This window comes from Nasonia vitripennis (assembly GCF_009193385.2).
Source record: "Nasonia vitripennis strain AsymCx chromosome 2 unlocalized genomic scaffold, Nvit_psr_1.1 chr2_random0010, whole genome shotgun sequence".
NCBI classification, from domain to species: domain Eukaryota; kingdom Metazoa; phylum Arthropoda; class Insecta; order Hymenoptera; family Pteromalidae; genus Nasonia; species Nasonia vitripennis.
The window spans coordinates 2,834,867-2,854,878 of NW_022279617.1; the positions used below are offsets into that span (position 1 = coordinate 2,834,867).

The 20,012-nt window shown below is 40.3% G+C and overlaps 1 protein-coding gene and 1 long non-coding RNA gene across 4 annotated transcripts in view; one reads left to right on the forward strand and one right to left on the reverse strand.

Annotated features, from left to right (window-relative positions):
* Positions 1-20,012, forward strand: part of LOC100121010 — a 53,751-nt gene that overhangs the window by 31,092 nt on the left and 2,647 nt on the right. For all 3 annotated transcript variants that reach the window (XM_001604547.6, XM_008212886.4, XM_016982895.3), the window contains 5 exons: positions 1,796-1,905; positions 2,063-2,241; positions 18,850-19,080; positions 19,353-19,500; positions 19,818-19,962. In XM_001604547.6, coding sequence (XP_001604597.2) covers positions 1,796-1,905; positions 2,063-2,241; positions 18,850-19,080; positions 19,353-19,500; positions 19,818-19,962 — 813 coding nt within the window. The remainder of the gene's footprint in view (positions 1-1,795; positions 1,906-2,062; positions 2,242-18,849; positions 19,081-19,352; positions 19,501-19,817; positions 19,963-20,012) is intronic.
* Positions 3,347-11,479, reverse strand: LOC107980730. Its single transcript, XR_004226908.2, has 8 exons — positions 10,804-11,479; positions 7,603-7,809; positions 7,377-7,512; positions 7,150-7,297; positions 6,859-7,073; positions 6,570-6,795; positions 6,113-6,491; positions 3,347-3,882 (listed from the first exon to the last, which is right to left on the reverse strand). It is a non-coding gene; the product is annotated as an uncharacterized LOC107980730 (long non-coding RNA).

Genomic DNA, 20,012 nt, shown 5'->3' on the forward strand with positions numbered 1-20,012 from the left:
AATTTTTGATGATTCTATTGCTTGGAGTAAACTTTTTCGAGAGGATGGATGAAGTTTATTTGTCCTCTAAAGCATGTGAAAAGAAAAATGAAACATTGATTTTCCCTCTTATGAAAAGTGATACATCTATGATATAATGTACTATTAAAACCTGTTATTTTATATGATTAAGAGTGATTGAAAATTTATAATCAATTTGTACGACTATTATGTTCAACACTTGATAAAGTTATCGCCTTTGGCCTCTATAACGAGGCTGAAATTAACAGCTCGCAAAAATCCTTGATGGCTATACTTATAACGCTGCGATCAACGGATTAAAATTATCATCAAACCTCGAAAGACTCATCCCGCCAGAAGCAATAACGAAGCTCCCTATTATGCCGCGAGTTGATTAAAAACATTTTTTAATCGATCCAAAAAACCTTTTATCAAAATAATAAATTGCTGCTCAGCGTCTCGAGACCGCGCAGCTACGCGAACATTGTCCTCGTCTCATCAATCTTGAGCGTCATGCTTCTCTTCGTACGGTGCATACGAAGTGTATTTCAATAGCCATGGGCTATACGCGTATACGTGCACGAAACTACTGTTAAGCGTGAATCATCGGCAGGTCTCCTTCCACAAAATATTAATCGCTCGCATTAGTTTTCACTCTTGCCTCCAGAGCACCGGCGCAATTAACGTAACGGCACACTCTGCTTCGCGATGATCTTTACCTAGACAAAAGCGCGGGAAAAATTCGAAAAGTGGGTTCGGGTCATTCTACGCCACGCCATACCGTAAAGCGCAGTGTTTTACGCTCGGTAGTAATTCTTATTAGACAAATTTTACGGCATCGTGGCGCCGCGACCAAGGAGAAAACCGAAGCCATTCCCATGGTTCGAGCGAGCGAGAAGGAAAAATTCGCGCATGAAGCCCCTGGGCTTTTTGCGCCAAGCAGCGCGAATTACGAGCGTTCGGGTCCGCTGGCATTGGAAAAAGGGGTTGACAGAGAAAAATCTGGGTTGCGGGGCTCGTTTGCGAGAGAACGAGGGAACGAGGTCTTTGGTGATGAGGCGGTCGACAGCAAAAAGCTGTTGATTTTCGCACGGACTTTGCGGTGAGCGATGCATTATTTATCGACGTCGTGTTATGGGATTTTGAAAACTTTTATGTGCTTTTTTAATATCCGTAATGACGGCTACATTTCTGTGCACGGCAGTGGATTTTTTTAACGATGCGAAAATATACAAAACAAATAATTATACTACACAAATTTGCATGCTTTGAGACTTATGTCCTATGACCGCTCATGAAAAACAGTTATATGATAATTCGATAATCAAGTACTTCACTAAGTCAATCGTAAATAGAAGGATAAAATTAAATAACTCCGTGTCGCGAGTAAGCATCTCCGAGGCTAATAAATATTTATCAATTAAACGCGACTTGCGCTTCAGTCTGCTCATCTCGCAGTCGAAAGCTCTGGACAAGATGATCTCCCGCCTGTGTGAAATGGCTCGCGGTGCCGTACGGCTGGGTCCGGAAAAATGGTCAATCGAAATAATTAAATTCTCGATCTTTGAGTAATGAAACATCAAGCCGCGTGACGCGTAACGGTCCGGGCTTTCAATTAAAAGCCCCCCTTCCTCTCGAAAAGATCCTTAACACAGGCAGAGAGCGAGAGGGGGGGGGGGTATAGGCATACATAGAGAGCCCCGCGAGCCGATTCCTCATTAGAGGGCCCATAGATACGAGGCGGCGGCAGACACATCATAAATATAAATGCACCGCATGACTTTTCCATTTGCAGACGAGGCGTGCAAGCCGAAACTCGGCAACGGTATAGCCACGTTCAGATTGTCGCTGCTGGAGAAGGACATGTCTCGCTGCGGGGTCATGAGGATCACCAATAAGCTCACGGTAAGTCCACACGAGTATAGCGAGCGTACGAGCTCAAGTTTCCTTCATAAAACCCCCAATGAAAATGCATGCCTCGAATATACATTGCTGCCGGTGCTGCCGCAGTTTATTGTTATTATGACGCATACTCTTCAACCTCGTTCTGTTCTGTATACAGGGTCAGAAGATGTACTATCACCGGATAATAGTCGAAGAGCCGTCGGATAACAGCAAGCATACGTTCGCGGTCAAGTGCAGCATTACCGAGGTGATTGTCCACGAGCCGAAACTCTCGAACAACAACAACCACACGGCGGTGCGGAGGAGCGTCTTACCGGAAGACTTCGAAGCCGACGCGTGAGTCACCGCACATCCTTTTTGTCTCTCCTCTTTCCTGTCTTTTCATACGCGCGCGCGCGTCTGGCTTATATCGATACTTGCGCAGCTACATTAGCATACGGCGGCGTATATCGAAGGGAAATTTTACTGGGCCGTAGACAGTGTGTATAACGCGAGGAATAATTATGAATCGAGCCGTACTGAAAATGTGAAAAGGAGAAAAATCTTACAGAGGCGTTACACGCGTCGAGACTTGAGGTGCGGAATGTCGGGGATGAGCGAGGAAAAATGCCTTTAATGTGGCTTTGCATAAATTTTGCCCTGTGGTCGTAAATCACGCATTTGCCTGGAGCCTTACAGCGAAAGAAGGATTACCTAGTGTTTAATTGGTTATTTGAAATACAGTAGGTCATTTAGGCGATAAAAACGGAGAAAAAGGCTAGAGATAGAAATCTTTAGATAGCGTACGTTTAAATACTACTGATTTTTCGTGAAAATGAGTAAGCTTGATAACGATTTCGTGATTTATTGATATTATGAGAAATATCCGTTAGGTGTATACAGGTGTATTTTCGGCTGTAATTACCAGGCACCTTAAGTGATGGTGTAAAGCTTTAGTGATTTAGTGCAATGAAAGGATGAATTCGATAGGGTATAGCAGCAGTAGTGGTTTGATGCAATAAAAGAATTTGAGTTATAAGGCATCGTTTGACGATTGTATTCCCATGAGGCTAATTGTCTTGAACCTTGCTCTTGTTACGATGACTATCTCTTCAACTTCTAATATTTAGCTGAATAATGCATCATCTTGTGTAGATCGTAGGTTCAGATCTCCTGGCTCGAAAGAACTAATCGCAACTGCAACACTGCAATGTAATATTCTCTCGGCTAGAAAATACCCTTGATCTTGTGTGTTAATTACGATTCATAATTTGGCGTGACAGCAGATGAATAAAGTTGAAATATAGTTCTTCAGCGACCCACCATTATATACCTGATTATAACGATATAATGGCGGGTCATTGCATTATAAAACATTATAAAACAGAAGTAATGACTTACAATAATCTGCACCATATATATTTTATCTGTGAGATAGTTGTGTGAATTCATGTACTCATAATTATCGCTCTATCATTGTTATGCTTATTTTTATTGATACATCTGATACAAAAACTTAAGAAATATAATGTAAGTGATTATTTCACTAAAAACAAATCAAATTTGTTCGATCAACTTTCATTTGTTAAAATAATTATTATAAAACTATTATCGGAGGTATGATGCTCCATACATTTTAGCCAGATTTGTTACCTTTATCAAGACGTTTATTTTTATTCGAAAGCATTTTATCATAGTTCTGCAGAAATCTGTCCAGTGTATTACGGTCCCCTCCATTTTGGAGGTGTTCTGCGTAGTTGTACATCTGAAGTTTTAGCGTGATAAAGCCTGATGAGTAGTTTGCACCCTTCTAGACAAGACCTGTACTCAAGAGTAAGACAACAGGTGTCGAAGTAATCTCCTGGCTGTCGATGAATGCTGCCGAGGTCCGATTCAAGTGAGCTTGTAGTAAAGTAGATCCAGGCTTTTTGCTCGTTGACCATTGGTACGTTTAATCGATAAAAAGGCGGATCATTTCTGAACTTTATTTGGCGTCTACTGTAATTTCGGAAATTTGTTTAGTATTACTGCTCGAAATTTACGACACAAGAATAGTATTAGGCGATTTCAATGCTAAAATAGATTAATAACAGGTTTCAGGCACTTGAAGAAGCAAACACATCGCCGGAGGGGAATGACGAACCGAATAGCTTATGGGGGGACATCGAAAAAACGGTAAAAGAGGCCGCGAACAAAGTACTGGGTAAAAAGAAAAAGCCAAAGAGCAAACCATGGTTTGACGAAGAGTGCGAACTCTGGTTTGAAAGGCGCAAAAAGGCTAAATTAGATAGCTTACAAAATAGAAGCGATAGGACCGTAGAAGAGTATTCTAACGTAAGGGAAAAGACGAGCGCGATCTACAGAAATAAGAAGCGGGAGTATCAAAAGAATCTTATTAGGAGAATAGAAACTAACAGTAAGGAAAATAACCCCCGCGAAATGTACAGAGGGATTAACGCCATCAGAAAGGGTTTTAGGAGTAGAGCGCAATTGATGAAGGACGAAAACGGGGACCTCGTAACAAATGACAACGAATTACTGTCGCTGTGGAAAAATTATTTCGATAAATTATTAAACGTGCACGAAAATAGCGAAGCATTAGGGGACGAAATTCACACTGCTGAACCCCACGTGCAGGAACCGAGCTACCAAGAAGTAGAGGCCGCGACTAAAAAACTAAAAAACAACAAAGCCGCGGGAAATTACTCTATACCAGCTGAGTTACTCAAATATGGGGGCGTCGAGCTCACTTTCAAAATCTATAAACTAGTATGTGCCATCTGGAAAAATGAAACAATACCCGAAAATTGGAAGGAATCTATCATATCGATTTTTAAAAAGGGGGATAAGACAGACTGCAATAACTATAGGGGTATCTCATTTTTAGCAACGTGCTATAAAGTTCTGTCAAACGTAATACAAGCTAGACTCACTCCATTCGCGGAAGATATAGTAGGAGATTATCAGTGCGGATTTTGGCGCAACAGATCGACGAGCGATCAAATGTTTACCATAAGACAGTTGTTAGAGAAAAAGTGGGAATTTTGCGAAACCATACACCAACTATTTATAGATTTTAAAAAAGCGTACGACTCTATTAAGCGAAGCAAAATGTATCAAATTCTAGTACTTCTCGGTGTACCGAAAAAACTCGTGAGATTAATTCAAATATGTCTGAACGGAAGCACGGGAAAGGTCCGAGTAGGCGGTAATGTATCAGAACCCTTCATGATACGCTATGGTTTAAAACAAGGGGATGGGCTCTCTACGGTGCTGTTCAACTTAACGTTAGAGTATGCCGTTAGAAAAATGCAGGTTAGCCAGCTGGGCGCAACGCTTAATGGAACAATGCAGATACTAGGCTACGCAGATGATTTGGATATACTGGGGGATTGTAGGGAAACGGTAGCAAGAAACGCGGAAATCCTCATAAAAGCGGTGGAGTATACAGGGTTAGAAGTGAGTGAATCAAAAACATGATTGTGGATAAGCTAGGCATCTGCAGAGGGGAGGAAGATCTCAGAGTTGGGAATTTTACTTTTGAAAAGGTTAGCGAATTCAGGTATCTGGGTACGACCATAAATGATAGAAACGAGATTAATGTCGAAATAAATAAGAGACTCCATTCGGGTAATGATTGCTTCTACACCGTGAGTAATTTACTTAAGTCGAGGCTGTTGTCTAAAAACGTTAAAATAAGAATATACAGGACAATAATACTGCCGGTGGTTCTGTACGGGTGCGAAACGTGGGCTCTCACTAAGCAGGCGGACAACCGTTTTAGGGTATTTGAAAATAAAGTCTTGCGAAAAATATACGGGCCGAAGAAAGATGAGGAAACCGGAGAATGGAGGAGACTACACAATGATGAGTTACACAATCTGTACGCGTCACCAAATATTAACAGAATAATAAAATCGCGCAGATTGGGATGGGCAGGGTACGTAGCGAGATTGGGAGACGACTGTACGGCAGCGCGTGTCATGAAGGGCAGGCCGATGGTAACGCGACCTAGACGTAGATGGGAGGACAACGTAAAAGCGGATCTAGTAGAAATAGGACGGGTAGGTGTCGATCGGAGAGGTGCATCTTGGGTGGGGTTGACACAAGATAGGGCAGCGTGGAAGGCTTGCGTAGATGAGGCGATGAACTTTCGAGTTCCAAATGCCACGTAAAAAAAAAAAAAATTACTGCTCGAAATTTCACATTTGTTCAAAGAACTGTATACCTTTCTTTGTAGCCGCTTGGAATCCGAATCGTATGCCATTTTACTTGTTCTTTGGCTAATTTGCCGGACCTAAAGTCGGTCGGTGTGTTATAGTAAATCGAAAGTTTCATGGCGCCCTCTTCAAACATAAATTTTAAGCCCGTGAGTGCACAGTTGGCAGGAGCTTCCAGACTCTCTATATTGACTCTTCTAGCGTCGGAAGTTATCTTGTGGTAGCCCTTACCATCGACTGATGCTTTGTCAAAAGGATTGACTGACTTGAGTGGCTTTCAATCGACACTTTCTTGGGCAATGTTACCATATTCATAAAGGCAACCTTGCTGAATTTGTAAATGGATGAACATGTTTTTTTTCCACAAATTTCACCCCAGTTATCACTCTGAGTTTGATTAAATTCAAATAAAATAAAACAGAACTAAAAAATGTAATCAACCACAAATATCATAGCGCAACTTACTTATTTTTACCAATATTTGAAGTAACATAGGTCTCAAACTAAAATAACGTGTAGAGTCTATTTTGTCTTCCTCGCAGGAACACCAGCAAACATCGAATTCCTCCCACTCAGATCCTAATTTCGTTCCTTTTAAATGTTTAAGATTGTAGCAGGAAATTTTTGTACCATATAATTTTGTAGTGTCCTTTAATTCGACATACTTATATCTACGATTACTACCGGATTCCTAAAATGAAAAAAAATTATTATTTACATTTTCGACAAGTAAGGTTTTTGCAGTATTACGTACCGCCATGCAAACTTCTACGTTTTTATCATTTGAATTCCAGCAATCTTGAACAATACCATAGCGCGCTGATTACTCATAGCCTTTTGTGCGATCTTCACAAGTACCTTTGCCCATTGATGGCCGAATTCAACCATCACTATTCTTTACATATCCAAACTTAGCTTCTTTTCTAGCTACTTTATTAAAGATTGTAGATAGCTCGATATGGGTTGAACCTAAATTACCGACTTCGTTAACTCATTGATAACTTTTAAAGTTACTCATGATTATGATAAAACTATTCTGTATCACCTTTTATGTGCTGATGAGGGTCACATCTCCATATGTCACGGTCGGCCACATCCATGTAACTCTTAAACTTTGGTATTAGCAAAGTTATTCTTTCCCAAGAGTCGACAATGTACTCTTTAATTTAATTCCGTTCTAAATGAAATCGTGTCTGTAGTCAGAGAAAAGTTTCTAGAATCAGTTTCCAAGCACGAATAAAAAACACGAGTTCCATGTAGTGTTAAACGTACCATTAGGTAGTCTGTATAAATTGTATGCATAATGGCTTATGATCACTGCCTTCACTTCGGCAAGTATGATAGTATTGTAGAGATGATTGATCAATTGCAATGAAGATTGCTCCCTTTTATATCTCAAATGTTCACTCTGAAAAAATATAAGTGAAGCTCGTGGGTGAGATCAATTAACCTGTGCGTGATCAGCAAGGGTTGCAATGACATCTGAACCGGCATCTACCTGACAGGTGCGCACGCATTCCACTATCGCCGAGATCGGTCAGCACATCGTAGAATTTTCGTATAGTCTCATTTTCATGTCTGATTGAAGTATTGCTGTACAATAGAAACAAATGAAAGGCGTAGTTGATTTTACCAGAGTACTCGTAGATATCCTTCAGTTTGCTGTCCAACTCGATCTCCTTATATACGAATCTTCCCGATCAGCCTTGGGAAATTTTATAAAAATTGTAATGAATTCTTAGTGAATGCTTTTTTTGAATAAGTATTTTCATAGAATTCTTAATGATAGCTTCAGGTTTTAACGAATGTCCGCTTCAGAAACATTCATAGAGAATTATCATGTTTTAAATGAAATTTCGCAGCAGATGCTCTGGTACCAAAACAGAAGTCATACAGTAATCACCAAGTATTCCTTAGTAGTTAGCATGGATTAATTGTTACCACTAAAGAAATCATAAATCATTCATAAAGTAATCATAAATAATTCTTGCTTTTAAAGAATTTAATTTTCGTTAAAATGTTGCACACGCGTTGTATAGGTATTATTATTGTTATTAATGTTATTCATATATTAAAAGAAATATAATTAAGAAATTAAAAGTTTTTGACGGTGACGGGAATCGAACCTTGAACTTCGGTACGGCAGTTGAGTGCGCTGACCATTTACCTAAATCGAATTCTTATACACCGGATTTCAGATCTGATATATTAATTATATTTACTTATGGGCTAATTAATAATAAATAAATACATGACAAGCAATGAATGATTGCAGATCAAAATATATAATTATTCAGTAATAAAAGTAAAGTGGCGTTTTCTGAGACCGAGTGTTGAGTTTGTAGAAAGTCCACTAGTTCTTGATATTCATGATATAAATGTTCATTCATCAAGAATACTTTATGAATACTTTTCACACGACTATGAAATACTTTACTTTCAGTTGATAACCTTTTACATTTCAGAAATTTGTTTATAAAGATTACTTTATGAATACTTTTTTTATACTATAAGTCTTTATTTAATGCGGACATTCAAAAATTCTTTATGAATGTTTTTTTTTTTAAAGTGTGCTTATCGGGTTATATATATTGACCGACAGTTGTTCCATTTTACTTAAAATTTCGTCCAATTTCCTGTTATCCGTCGGTTGACTTGACTTGTCCAACAGCAACCTAACTTTTTGTTATACCTGCCAAATTTGCATCGCTCTACGAAACACGACAACCGGGCTTGGAAAAAAATATACTATGTCGGGCTCAGCACTATCGAAATGGTCAGCAAATACTACAATCTGAACGCTGTACGCCAGACTCAGAAGGAAAAGCCACTTGAATACTAACGTCATGATGACCAGTCTGCCGATGGTTGATAATGTTTATTTAGTCGCGATTAAAATTTGTTCAAAAAAACCAAAGTCAGCCGCTCAAAGTTTACATTACAAATATACTACATATTTTATTGCACTTGTCATGTTGAACGAAAATTAACTCCACAGTATTAATATCGTGCAAATAAAGTATCCGTGTTTCATACCTTTCCCACACAGCATGAAATATTTCCGAAATATTTCCGAAATATTGGAACGAAATATTTGAAATCTTCCAGGAATCTTTCGACGAAATATTTCTGAAATAATGTTATGTCCCTCGAATTCCTATATTGAAATATTTTTTGAAAGAATTCAGAAATATTTCTGAAATTTTTCACGAAATATTTCAGAAATATTACTGCAATAATATCATTTCATAAAATGCCCCGCCTTGCAAATCTCTCATGAAATATTTCCTTGAAATATTTCTGAAATGTTTCTAAATTATTTTGTGGCACGCAGTCTCCTGGGATTTGTATTTGAAATAATTCTGGAATATTTAAGCAAGCTTCCGTAACATATTTCTTTAAAATATTTCTGATTTATTTCTGAATTATTTCAGTGTTTAATATTTACTGGAAAATTTGCAGTAAAATAATTCCGGAACATTCCAGAAAACTTCCATAAAATTTCTTTAAAATATTTCTGAATTATTTCGTAATTCTTTCAGCGTTTAATCTTCACCGGAAAATTTTCAGTATAACAATTCTGGAATATTCCAGAAAACTCATAAAATATTTCTTTCCTAGATTTAAGCAACATTTCAAAATTATTTCTTAGCTCGTAGTCTCCTGAAATTTGTATTTGAAATAATTCTGGAATATTTAAGCAAGCTTCCAAAATATATTTCTTTAAAATAATTCTGATTTCTTTCAGAATTATTTCTGTGTTTAATAGTTACTGGAAAAATTGCAGTAATATAATTCCGGACCATTCAAGAAAGCTTTCATAAAATATTTCTTTCCTAGATTTGAGAAACACTTCTGAAATGTTTCTAAGTTTAATAATCACTATAAGTTACTAGTGAAATGATAATTCAGAAATATTTCTGAAAAATTTAATAAAATATTTCACCTGAAATAATTCAGAAATATTCCACATATCTTCCGTGAAATATTCTTCAAATGTTACCGAATTGCTTGAAGGTACAGTCGCCGGACACAATAACTTTGCTTTACGCGCCACAACATGGCGGCGGGTCTCTTGTTAATTGGACTCCTTAGATCGGTCATGACTGTAACGCTTCATTCACAAAAGCGAGGCTAAAAAAACTCGCTGGTATAATCAGTGAATGTGAAAAAGTAATAACACACACACAAACACAGACAAAGGTCGGTGCGCGGAAGGAAGAAAAAACAACGGGAAAAAGGAGAAAAATGCCGGGGAAGAGAAAATCAGCGGTAGAAGAAGGACGCTTACGCAAACACACGTAAGAGACCGGGCAAAAACAATAAGAGGCAATCATTAGAAACGGATCTTCGCGTTAAAGTAGACATTAGGCTAAGTGTGCATACGAGTAGCTGCTACTCGCTCTCGCTATTTTTACGCCCTTCACCAGCTCTATAATCACGTCACCCGGAAGTCAAACGGAACCACGCAAGAAACGAACGGCTCCGCGCGCGCAAATCTCCAGATGTGTACCTACACACTCATAAGTACCTACGCGCGAACAGAGAATAAGGTACTTGGACTCGGCGATGAAACGTGAGGATTTTGACACTGAACTCTCCGCGCACGAGAGCAAGCGAGAACTTAACACTTTTACGAGCTGACCTTGCGCAGAAATAGCGGAGGTTATACACGCAACTCATGTTGATGGGTACTCACTTGCTTGTGTGTATCGCGAGTGTGCGATGACCTCGCTTGCGAGCAACAGACAATGAAATTACTGCGCCATTTTGGAGAACGAGGCGAATGTTTGCTTTTACTTTTTCGCTCGAATATTTCGTGGAAATAATATTTTTCGATTCGAATCCTATTCAATTTCTCTCCCACACAATGGTCGCGGACTGTGCGAGCAATCTCTTGAATTTGAAGCTCCAGTGCATCGCAATAGAGAACGGAAAGTTCTTAATCTCGCCGCTGTCCAAGCGTGACGTAACGCGCAGGGGAGCGTACGCATGAATCTCACTGCTCGCGGCTGTCGTGTCGCAGGTCGACTGAAGAATTCCTTTCTAAGCAAGACTTTTTTCCCAGTCAGTTTCTTCATGCGCTTTTTAATTCACGACCTCCTCTCGTGCGTGCTGCAGGTAAAACAGCAGAGGCAGTAGCTCATCTACACACACACACACACACACACACACACACACATGTAGTGTACACACAAGAAAGAGATGACAAAAATCGAGCGAGAGCTATTCTGCGACGAGTCGGAAGATAGAGAGCTGCTCGATCGCTTTTTGCCGCAGTTCATTTTTTCCATTCCTACTCAGGCTAAACGATATATAACAGTATACCAGCCGGAGAGCCGCCGTTCAGATTGATTCTGTCCGGTGAGATATGACCGCCTGATGGTGTAAAAAACGTTTCCATCGATGGATGGTATATGGTGCTACGCTTCTTCAACGCGGAAATCGAAGGTTTTGTCCGAGTTATTTATTTGCATAAGTGAGGCGCATTTTCGCGTGTAATGCGCGCTAGGCAATTACCGACAACAATGCCAACTTTATGTAGCGTGTGATGGGGGCAAAAATATGTATGAGGGAGCAATTATACGCGTTATAGATTTGTTTGTGAAAGCTAACCGTAGCAATGTTTTTTATTCTTACTTGGAATGCTTTTGAAATTGTATACCTTGAATTGCGATATACACACGATTTATGATCAGATATAGAAATGAAGAGGATTTTTATCAAACACCTGTGTTATGTGTATAATAAAGTCGGGCTCCGATAAGAATGTAGCATACATTTTTTTATTGTAAATTTTAAAGTAATTCTAGTACCTTGCAGCAAAAGTAAGCGTGACTTATATATTGCATGATAAAAACCTTAAAAAAAAACTTTGATAAAAATAAAAAATAAAATAAAAATTTTTTATCATACGTGCACGAAAAAGGCCATTTTCCATGCATGTAAGATGAATGAAAAATCGAGTTTGTCTTAGCAGCGGGAAAAAACTACTCCCTTGGAAGGAAAAAGTTTTTTTTCTTCCAAGGAAGTAGTTTTTTCCTTACTCCGCAGCCTATCCGATGGATGTGTGTGTCTATATAAGTATTTTCAAAATTTTCAAAATTTTTGAAATTTTGAAAATTTTCAATATACTATTGTTTTACTTTGAAAAGTCCTCGATTTCCCATTCCACTTATCATAAAAAGTACGGTGTGCAACAAGGGGGGAGTGGCTTTTTCAGACTCGCTTTTCCTAACGGCGCCCTCGACTCCCACTCGTGCTCAAAACATCACCCTCGCTAGAAAAAGCCAATTTTCCCCCCTAGTTTCACAATATACTATTTTAATTATCCAAGGTGGTGCAGTGAAGCGGAAACGAATTTACGATAAAATTAACAATCAGGGTGTGGATAATCTTTTTTTCGATCAAAGAATTTATAACCAATTTAACAATTCCGTCGAAGCGCATAATACATCGATAAGTAGACTAAAAACTCAAGCTCTTCGAACAACTACTCAGTATAAACTTTGTAGTGACAGTATAGCTTTCGCCGTACACGTCAAGGATTTATAGTTTTTCGATCTATTTATAGCGCGTGCGGCTAGAAGCAGATGCAAGTTAATTTGCATTGGAAGTTTCGCACGATCAGATAATTTTAATCCCCTTTCTTGAGTAGGGAAAGTATCATTTTTTACTCATCACTTTAAATGTATATATATATATATATATATATATATATATATATATATATATATATATATATATATATATATATATATATGTACCGATACTTTTTTCATGGCTGATCGTTGTAAGTTAAAATTTGCATTAATGATAATGATGATTTAATAACTACATGCAAAGCATTTTGGATATCTCATGCACGTCGTGCAAGAATATTTTTATAATTAATTCGATTGTATTAATTATACATGTAGAGAAAAAAGTTCCGCCGCGCTAGCGATGTGCCAGTATGCGGAATCCGCAGTGGTAGAGTGCCAGACCATAGTAGGATCGTGGGTAAAACAAAACTTTGTTGTCTCCAGGCTCTAATAACGTGATGATGTATTACCTTCATTCCTAGTATCGTACAAATGTTACATGTAAGAGTCGATGGTTTTGTTCTTCGTGAGGTGTTAAGTTCACGATTGCTGCGAAAATATCGGGGCGATGAAATGAGTACAATAGATTATTGGTAAATGCGTTCGTTTATTAATCGTAATTCACAATGTATGGTTTAGTTTTTTTAGATATATTAGCAACATGTGAAGACTCTCATATCTTTTTCTTGCAAATAATATAATAGTGCGTATTAATCTAATCACGCGCCGCGAGCTTACGTCACTGACGTAACTGATTGAGGCAGAGCCTGCAAACTGAAAATTTGAGAATGTTCTGCAATTGCAATATAAAAAAAATAACTTAATGAGAAACTTCAATTAATGTAATTTTTTTCATTAATCGAACTACATATTGAACAAAAAGTATTATATATATATATATATATATATATATATATATATATATATATATATATATATATATATATATATATATATATATATATATATATATATATATATATATATATATATATATATATATATATATATATATATATATATATAATGCGTTTTTATAATAAACTAGCAAGATCAATGCACGCTCCGCGCGCTCTGCTTTATATTAAACATTTTTATAGGTTAGTAACGAACTATCATGCGCGTCCTGCCATCTATCTTGTAATCTTATTGGCCAATCAACGACCAGTCAGTAAACGAATAGAATGATGATTCCTCTCTTTTTTTAGAGTAGGATTCGAAAAAAATATTATTACAAAACTTATCCTAGGAGGAAGAAAAAAATGTGCTCACAAAAACAACATGCATTATATACAGCTATTTCGGTATCAGTAGAATTACAAAATAATTCCATTAACTCGCGATTAATATACTTACGTATCTGTGTGACAACATTATTTTCTCGCCGTCTGTGAAGTCACAAAAGTGTATTTTTCTGTAGGATTCCCCATATGCTTAAAGAAGCAATATATTAATCCAGCAATTAGCTTCGTCACAATAACCTCGCGGTACAACCAAGCCCTTTTACAGCAACAATGCGCGTCACGATTAGAGAATCCGTTCAATTAAAACCGCATACTCCTCTCCCATGGCTCCGATTTTGTATAGAGCACATACTCTCTCAAGTCCCTCACAAGGACAGCAGAAAAAACAATTTCCCCGCAGCATAATGTCGCGAATTCTTTTTTCCTGCCCTCAGCAGCAGCGGCAGCAGCGACGAGCGACAATGCGAGAGAGCCTCGCGTCTTCTTTTCAGTGCGGCTTTCGCGAAGGAAGGTCGTTACGCACGAGATCTCGCTTTAACGAGCAGCGCGCGTTTCTCGATCGCGAGGGAAAAGAAAGAGGAGACGCGCTCTCGCCGAGGAGGGAAAAAAGACTCGCGGCCGCTGACGGCGGTATACAGCTGTGCGCACATATTAGCCGACGGTATACAGCTAGCAATCGAATATGCATTTAATTAATTCGAGTACGGACGAGAAAGAGAGGAGAGAGAGAGAGAGAGAGAGAGAGAGAGAGAGAGAGAGAGAGAGAGAGAGAGAGGAGAGAGAGAGAGGAGAGAGAGAGAGAGAGGAGAGAGAGAGAGAGAGGAGAGAGAGAGAGAGGAGAGAGAGAGAGAGAGAGTTCCTTTGTCTCTCGGCGGCGGATATCGAGCGATCCGCGTGTGAGCAGAGGGGTTTTTCTTTGTTCGCTTTGTCGGACGGGTGTGGAGGTAGCAGCTTTTCTGGCCTTTTTCTTATGATATGCGATGTTTGCTCAGGCCTGTGTGCATATGATTCTGATTACGGCTTCGTATTTGCGTGCTCGTGAGGAATATTAAGCCTCGGGTACAGTTGATTGCCGTGCATTAAGGGTTATTAAAGGGATGTGCGTAATTTGTCAAGACATTAGCGACATTTACGCGCGGCTTTCGGAAAAAAATAAATCACTCTCGGCGGGCTTAATAATATGAATGCGGCGCACGTGCAGCGCTCGTTAAAACAGGGAAAATTGACGAGACGAGTGATTCAGCTCGTATAATGTATAATGTGGATTAGAAAAATGTCTTACAAATGTATGCAAACGAAGTCTCGGGTAAAAGCAGAACGTATAGGGTTTTTCGCTTACGTTATACTTTAATGCGCCATATAATGTAAGATAAGAGCGCATCGAAGATGGCCTAATACGGGCCTAGTCCAAATATATGGGACTGTTCTGCTTGCTCTCAGCGCTATTTTCTCTCCTCTCTCGTGTCGCATACACCACTTGTTGACACTAACGCTTTCGAGTTCTTTCAGCTGTTCATCATCGTTTAAGAGCTCTTCTCCTCATCAAATCTCGCTCCCCGAGTACAACTATTCCATCGCTCAACAAGCGCAGCGTTTTCCTCGGACGTGTATGAATTTTGAAAGGCTTTTAAATATCGCTACATCTTAGCATTATCTCCCGTTTTTCGCCTATCAGTCACGAGAGAGAGAGAGAGAGAGAGAGAGAGAGAGAGAGAGAGAAAACTCTCGGAACAGCTGACTAACCCGGTTTCCCTGCAACACCGCGGACTGACGTCCGATAAAACGAGCCTCCTCCGACTACCCGGGGTGATTCGCCGAAGAAAGCATGACTCGCACGAGCATCATCGCGCAAAACTAGATCACGCGCAGATGCGCCGAGATACGCGGGTCGAATCATCCCATGGAGAGAAATATAACTGTCCTCTCAGCGACTTTGCGGATTAGCTTTGGATAGGGCATTGGCGGGAAATTATTCAATAATAATTAGAGATTCTATCGGCGTATATGTGCATCGCGAGGAGCAAGGTGTCAAGTATAGCTGTAGTTGGTGCCAAGTTTTATCTCGGGTGCGCGAGTAACGGTTAGATTGTTCGTCCAGTTTCCTAGCGCAGTATACTCCTTCTCCCTGATAGTAGGTCTCGGATTAAGGCTGCTAATTGCGACTGTTTGATCCAACTGAAAGCTCGCGGAGTAGATCCGAGCTCATAATCAGTGCTATCTTTACACGTTTCATAAGCCAACCTGCAATTTTCCCCGCGCATAAATATTAAACACTTAGCATGCACACGCCGCGAAGAAGTGTACCCTACAACGCTCTCTCTCTCTCTCTCTCTCTCTCTCTCTCTCTCTCTCTCTCTCTCTCTCTCTCTGTTGGCGGCAAAAAATAAAAGTGCTAACGACGTTAACTGACAGGAGAAGACTCTGACTCCGTCAGAAGTCAAGTCTCGCCACCGATGAGCACACCGCGGCGAGGGTCGGAGAAAGAAAGAATCGAGGCGCATCGGGTGTATACATCGCACTCTCAGCGTCGTACCGTGTACGTCATACGTTATAGCTATATAAATACGCGCATTGGGGAAAAGGCTCTATATAGGTGCAGGCGCACACTCGCTCCATTTTCCGCGCGCGGCGAATTATACGAAACGCCTCGTGTACACAGGGAGGCTTTCTCGCGGGCTGTATACTATGCTCATTAGAATATAAATATATGTGCTAGCACGCGTGGCGCGAGCGCGTTCCGGCATATAGGTATTTCTCTGCCCCCTGTGCTCGAAATATAAATCGCCACGGGCCGGGAGAGCGTAATCGCTATCCTAAATCTGAGCCTAGTCGGAAACGCGCCGATCGCGATAAAGCAGGGGCGATATTCTAGCGCGAGCGCGCGAGACTCTCCGGCCGAGTGTCTCACGCGCCACTGGCTGCTTTTGCGCTGCGCGAGTCTGCGCTTACGCGCGGAGAAATGAGGAGCCGAGATGCAGGTATCAGAGATTACGCGAGATATGGGGGTTCGACTTTTTTGGGAACTTTTTTTCGATGGCGGAGTTACGGGGAGTATAAGGGCTGCGAATTATCGTCGTCATTCGTACAGCGTTATTTTTAAGTATAGGAACGGACAGGCATAGCTGGACGACTGTCGTAGTCCGAATGGACCATTTCCTATATCACAGCTCTGAAGATCCTTTATCCCGATTGAGAATCCGATCACTTCGGCTCTGCGTCGGTTATTTGTTCATTTCACACGTTCCCTTATCCTCCATACATCTCAAACCGATCATTCCCAACAGCTTCCGACTACGCGAAACCAGCCGCACGCACTCAATTATTGTTTTGCGCGCTATCGATCTTGCAACCGATTTCATTACATCTCTCCTTATACATCCCCGTCAAAAAAAGCCACACATCTCTCTTGGGGCGCCATTAAATTTCTCGATCCGCGATTCAAATAGCAAAAAAAAAAGATTGCCCGCGTCGTTACAATGCATCAGATAGCCTCTCTCTTCCTGCACATCTGACGATCGATGATTTGAATTCCCTTCGTCCTCACGTGTGTACATACGTGTCCCTCCCTTTCGATGGCTCGGAAGCGCGCGCGGCCCATAAATACGCCCGAGCAGATTGGAGCAAGGATCGCGCTGCGAGAGCCCGAGAGAGCGCCCCTGATCAAAGACTTCGCCGCTGACTTTCTTTCTCTCCGCGTCCGCGCTTGCTCTACGTGTTCGACTCGCGTTTTCCGCGAGGGAAAATGTCGGGCCCAATTCATCTATTACAAAGGCTCGCGCGCGTCTCCGGAGTCCGCGACTAATGACTAATCTCGCCTGGCGGCTGACGGTGCATGGCTAAGGAATTTTGATTCAATATTGTTTTTTTTTGTGTGTTGGAAAAGAGGTGTGGATGTACGCGATCGGCGATAATGAGTTGCAAGCGATACGGCTCTTTTCGCGATCATCGCGTTGGCACCTGTAACGGCTATGCTGGAGTCGATCGCGCAGGATATCGGTATATGTTGTGAGAGATGTAATGGAACAGCCAAGCAAAAACATAAGAAACATTTTTACCTACATTACACGCAGTTAGCGCAGCAAATAAGAATTCCGATCGGATGTTATTCTTCCCAAAATGTCTCCCCGACTTTACGAGCACGATTCTCTAGTTCTCGTGGCCGAGAGTATCTTTGTCAGCCAAAGATTGTATTTTACAAATGTTATGACGATAGGCGATCGGATGTTTTCGTAATTAAACCGACGTTGAGAGCGTGTATATCGATGTTTGATCTGGGCGAGACTCTGTTCGTTTTGACCCTAGACGAGCAGATATAGGCGTTATAAAGCACCGAGGGCAGGTATAAATTATCACATAACGAGAACTTACACAGCGGACGTCGAGATGATTCTGTTCTCAGCGGTCTTTAATAAGGCACACGATGATTTGTTAAATCGACTTTCTCATTGCCCTTTCCTGCGCGGATCTCATTCTGTTACGCGAGCGAGCTTTCAGCATATGGGAACCTGTTAAGTTGTAAGCAAATTATATATTGACGATTCTTCTTTTGGTCAGGGGGCTCTTGCATTGGTTTGCTTGTTTTACCCAATTATCGCCGTGTATTTATGAACTGTGCGCCATCGTATTTGCGATTTCGCTTTAATTAAGGGAACGAAATATCTCACGAGCTTATTAAGATGTACATTTTATTTTCCTGGACGAAAAAACCCCTAGATCGCTATAACGGCCATTGGTGTAATTGAAACTTCAGGAAGCGGTTCGGCTAAAAAGTTGTTGATCATGAGATACCTCATTTATACTACGAGCAAACGTTTTTCTTTGCACGATTGTAATTTAGTTCGCTTATACACCCTGATGTTAATTAACTATTTTGATGTATTCAATAGTTATAATTGTATCTTTTATTGGCCGTTACAGAAACACGCCAGTCCTGGGAATGTTGACTGGTAACGCATCGGAACCAAAGCTGCTGTGGAACGTCAGGCAAGGCAACAGAATTGTCAAAGACGAATTGCACGTCAAACCTGGAACACCACTGCAAATGGAAATATACCTGAGCGAGGAAGCTGCGAAAGTTTACGGACTCTTAGTGACTCACATGCAGGTTACCGATACGAAGACCCAGGAGGAAACGATCATCTATAATGGGTAATCAGAATTTCATTTATTTTATCAAATATAATTCTTTAAAAAATTATTTTATCACTGTTTCATTTTATAAGCCTCAAATAAGAAGTCGTAAACTGTCATACTTCCTTATCATGGGACACTTAACATGTCAATATCAAGCGTCAAAATTACTTGGACATTAGCAAAATAGTAAAAGGCAGCGATGACTTTGAGAAAAAAACTACGACAAACGAGCCAAGAAATAGGCAGAGCTTATAGTTACATAAAACACTAAAAACTTTTACTTTCAGGTGCTCGGTGGATCCTTATCTGTTCGAAAACTTCGAGACGGTGAACGGCCACTTCTTATCCGCCAAGTTCCGCGCCTTTAAGTTCCCGGAGAGCAGCTACGTGCAATTCCACGGTACCGTTACCGTTTGTGTGGGCAAATGTCGCGGGGTAAGTCAATCTCGGCGTTGACACACGCTGTCGAATGACATTGTGCGCCAGCGAAATTTATCTAGCCCAAGCAAATAGGCGCCCGCGTCAGCCAGCCTACTTCGCTCTTTCTCTTCGTCGAACTCTGAACTTGAGATGTAGTGGAGGAGGTGCTTGTTTGGCTTGGGCTGTTACAACTGTTTGTTTTTCATTTTTCTTTTTTGTTAATTTTTATTTTCCACTTTTTTTGTTAGAAGTATTTTCAAAAGTATGAAAATAAAAGAAGTTCTAAATCAAGGGGCATTGCGAAATGACTTTTTTCTTGTTTTCCTTGGCAGATCGAATGCAGTAATGGCAAAATTGGCTACGGCAGAAAGAGAAGATCTGCAGAGAAACCAGAGTCTGACAAGAACGAGGTCTGGGAAATGGCGATGTCGTTGTTCTACAAGGTAGACCTGGATTACAGTGACCTTACCGAGGAAGGTGAATAAAATATTGATATAAATATATTATGACCGATCACAACGTTCAAC